Consider the following 4300-nt stretch of genomic DNA (forward strand, 5'->3'; position numbering starts at 1 on the left):
TTTTTTTTTTTTTTTGTTAACGGGGTGAGAGAACGAAACAGAGAAATTAGTGGAATTGATATCTTTACAATTCTATTAAAACTCTCTTAAAGTGTTGCAAAATATAACTGTTAGAATTAACGAGAATGATTTGAAAGTTTAGAATGCTTGAAAATCTATCGTTTATGTCTTCAAAATTATTCAATCAAATGGTTTTAGAGGTGTTGGTAAGGCTGTGAAGTATGTTGCATTTGTAGTTGATATAGATTGTAATAGTGGCTTTTAAAAAGTGAACTAGGATATAACTTATCTGTTTTTGTTTCAGTTTTGGTTATGATCATCCTCTTGTAATCATTTATACGTCTATAAATGTCGAGAAAGCAAGTATCTTTGCTGTTTAATTAGTTGTTTTTGTTGCTTTGCAGATCACTTGTTACTGAGTTTTACTAAAAACAAAGGATGCTTTGTGTTTCAGGAGCTTAATCGATTCAGCTAGAGGCTTCTGCAAAAACGGAGCTAGCTGCAGATTCGTCCATTGTGATGGAGGAGCCGATTTAGTCCGCTCTCCGAGCAGAATCGAGCTTCTTATGTCTAATTCGGTTCCTCCTAGACTTGCTCATCACTTCATGACTTATATGGAGAAAGGCAAATTCCCTGACAAATACAGGTACTATACTAGTAGTATTAACTCTCATACTTAGTTGTGATTGTTCCATGAATCCTTGTGTTTAAGTCCCTTTTTATCCGTTTGTGTAGAATTAACCAAACAACGGAACGAGAATTGTTATGAGTTCTTGTTATGGGTGTATATTTCATATATCTCAACTCATTAAAAATGTGATCACTGATCCGTTTCTCTCAACCTCTCTTTTATATTGTTTCTTGTGATTAGTTTGGTAAGGGAGACCATGGTAGACTTGTGATCAGTTTGGTCGGGTCAACAAATGGCAAAAACTAGAGAATTCAAGCAGGTTAGTTTCCTTTTTTACTTAATTTTGTTTAATTCACTGCTTCCAACTACCAAATAACTAAACCGGTCTTGTCAGATTAGGTAAGCAGTAAGTCTTGTATTGATTGTGTTGTGTTGGTTGGTTGTTCAATGGTTGTATTTATGGGGTGTGTTCAATGCTTTGTAGTTGAAGTGGAAATTTACTTTCTCATTGATTGCTACTAACACAAACCAAATCGTTTTTAACCAAACCCTCACATTGATTGCTACTAACACGACCCTTTAGCAATATCTTCCCTTCTACTTCTAACACGCACAGAAAAAAAAAACGATATGGATTCATATGGTTCCATGAATCCATATACTAACTCTCCTGGCTTCATGGATCTCCTACATAGTCAAGGAGAAACCCACAGTCTGGACTCCAATCCATACGACAATGTTTCACCAAGTATTGAGGTTGGTGCATCACAAGTCCCTATTGTTAGTAGCCAATACGCTGGTGCTTCAAGTCAAGGTGAAATGACACAACCCGAGCGTAGATCAAGAATTACATGGACCCCAGCAGATGATGTTCTGCTCATCAGTGCATGGCTTAACACAAGCAAGGATCCAGTAATTTCAAATCAGCAAAAGCGTGGAACCTTTTGGTCACGGATTGCAAAGTATTATGCAGTAAGTCTGAAGGCTGCAGGTCGACCACATAGAGCAGCAAGTCATTGTAAGCAGAGGTGGGGGAAGATAAATGATATAGTTTGCAAGTTTGTTGGATGCTATGAGGCTGCCACAAAGCAGAAATCAAGTGGACAAAATGAGGATGATGTTCTGAAGCTGGCATATGAAATCTACTTCAATGACCACAAGGTGAAGTTCACCTTGGAGCATGCTTGGCGACTTGCAGAAATGGTGTGATCAGAAATGGTGTGCTTCTTCATCTACTAAACCCGCTGGAACCCCAAAAAGAAGAAAATGCCAAGATGGTTATGCACAGTCCTCAAGCTCGATGCCACAAGACCATGGAGCCGATGAATGTATGACTCGACCCCCTGGTGTTAAGGCGTCGAAGGGAAAATCCAAAAAGAATGTTGAGTCGACCGTTGAGGGAGAAGGGAAGGCTTTCTTAGAGTTTCAGGTCAGCAAAGTTCAGAGGATGCTTGAGCTAAAGCAACAAGACTATGCTTTGAAAGAGAAGGATTTTGCTTTAAAAGAGAAGCATAGCAAGCATGTCATGCTTGAAAACCTTCTTACAAAAAAGGAACAACTTAGTGAAGCAGAAGTTGCTTTAAAAGACAAGCTTATTAATGACATGTTGTCAAGGAATTCAGTTTGAGAGTTTATGTTCTATGAGTTTGAATTTCACCATGTTTATGTAATATTTGAATGTTTCTTTTGTATGTCTTTGAATATGTTTTGTATGAGTAATGACATGTTTATGTTGTATGAGTAATGGCATGTTTGTTTCCCGTGACAAACCCTTCAAGATCAGTGTGAATTATTTGTTTTTTTGGCTATATGTAACTATGTTATCCCGTGAGAACGAGTTGTACTAGTTCTCCTTTTGTTATTTACTTAGACACACCACTACTTTTTACAAGTTTTGTTTTTTCCCTCCTTATACCACATACTTCAATCTCTTATTTCTTCTCCCCGTGACAATTGCAACGTTTATGGACCACAGATTTGCAACGTTTGTAGACCACAAAGTTTTCTATAAAACTGGCATAGTTTGGCACAACAAATTTCACAACCATTTTGCTTTTACAAATCAAACACATTCAATATTTTCTTTCACTTTTACAAATCAAACACTCTCCTAAAAATGGCATCATCTTCCCATGATCATATAGATGATACCATTGATGAATGCATTGATAATGTATGCGATCAAATTTACGATCAAGCGATGGAAAATATTTTAAGTTACAATGGTGGTCATCAAGAAGCAACGAAGCCAAAGAAAAAGCGAGCACATGTTGAAAGAAATCGTGAAGAAGGACACAACCGCTTGTGGAATGATTATTTTTGTGAAAATGCAACATACTCTCCACGAATATTTCGTCGTCGTTTTAGAATGAACAAGCCCTTGTTCATGCGCATTGTTGATCGACTCTCAAGTGAAATGTCATTCTTTCAACAAAGACGAGATGCTACTGGAAGGTTTGGTCTCTCTCCAATACAGAAGTGTACATCGGCAATTCGTATGATGGCATATGGAAGTGCAGCTGACGCGCAAGATGAATACATTCGCCTTGCTGAAACCACTGCGATTTCATGCTTGGAAAATTTTGTTCAAGGAATCATAAACTTTTTTGGAGATGAGTACCTAAGGAGACCCACACCAGCGGATCTTCAACGACTACTCGATATTGGAGAGATGCGCGGATTTCCCGGGATGATAGGAAGCATCGACTGTATGCATTGGGAGTGGAAGAATTGCCCAACCGCATGGAAAGGTCAATATACGCGTGGATCTGGAAAGCCAACCATCGTTTTAGAGGCTGTAGCGTCACAAGATCTCTGGATATGGCACGCGTTTTTTGGACCTCCAGGTACATTAAACGATATCAATGTTCTTGATCGCTCACCAGTTTTTGACGATATTTTACAAGGTCGTGCTCCTAAGGTGAATTATACTGTCAACGGGCACCGCTATAAATTGGCCTACTATCTCACCGATGGGATTTATCCAAAATGGGCTACTTTTATCCAATCTATTCCCCTTCCACAAACTCCAAAGGCATCCTTATTTGCTACATATCAAGAAGCTGTTCGTAAAGATGTTGAACGTGCTTTTGGAGTCTTGCAAGCTCGATTCCATATAGTAAAAAACCCGGCTCTCATCCATGATAAAGAAAAAGTTGGAAAGATAATGAGAGTGTGTATCATACTACACAATATGATAGTAGAAGATGAACGTGATGGGTACACGCAGTTTAATGTTGCAGAATTCGAACAAACACAATCAAACCGAACTTCACATGTGGACTACACACTTCCTTCTGCGAGGCTTTCAAACATCACCGAGATGATGATCACGCGAAATGAAGTTCGTGATAAAAGAACAAATGAACGCTTGCATGATGATTTGATTGAACATATATGGCAAAAGTTTGACACAAATCAAGGTTACAATCAGGATTACAACTAATCTATTATCCCATTTATGATTTGTATTCCTATTTTTACTATGCTTTTATAATTTGTAAGTTTTAAAATTAATGTTTAAAAATTTATGAAATGCTATTATTTCTTATTTTTATACAATTTAAATTATTTAAACATTCAAAGTAATTATGTTTTACTTAAAATATTTTCATTTCATAAATAATATTTTTGACAAATATTTTTTTTCAAAATTAAGAACCCCAATAA

At 37.2% G+C, this 4300-nt stretch overlaps 1 protein-coding gene across 1 annotated transcript; it reads left to right on the forward strand.

Moving 5' to 3' along the window:
- LOC104783765 (glutathione S-transferase T3-like) lies at nucleotides 1262-2258 on the forward strand. The gene is made up of 2 exons (XM_010508880.1): nucleotides 1262-1792; nucleotides 1845-2258. Exons 1-2 carry the CDS (start codon nucleotides 1262-1264, stop codon nucleotides 2256-2258), a joined length of 945 nt encoding a protein of 314 aa, XP_010507182.1.

This window comes from Camelina sativa, chromosome 4 (assembly GCF_000633955.1).
Source record: "Camelina sativa cultivar DH55 chromosome 4, Cs, whole genome shotgun sequence".
Classification (NCBI taxonomy): Eukaryota; Viridiplantae; Streptophyta; class Magnoliopsida; order Brassicales; family Brassicaceae; genus Camelina; species Camelina sativa.

Coding starts and splice junctions, on each gene's coding strand:
- LOC104783765 (XM_010508880.1), top strand. CDS start 1,262: ATGGATTCATATGGTTCCATGAATCCATATACTAACTCTCCTGGCTTC. Junction 1,793..1,844: donor TCTACTTCAATGACCACAAG/GTGAAGTTCACC, acceptor TGGTGTGATCAG/AAATGGTGTGCTTCTTCATC.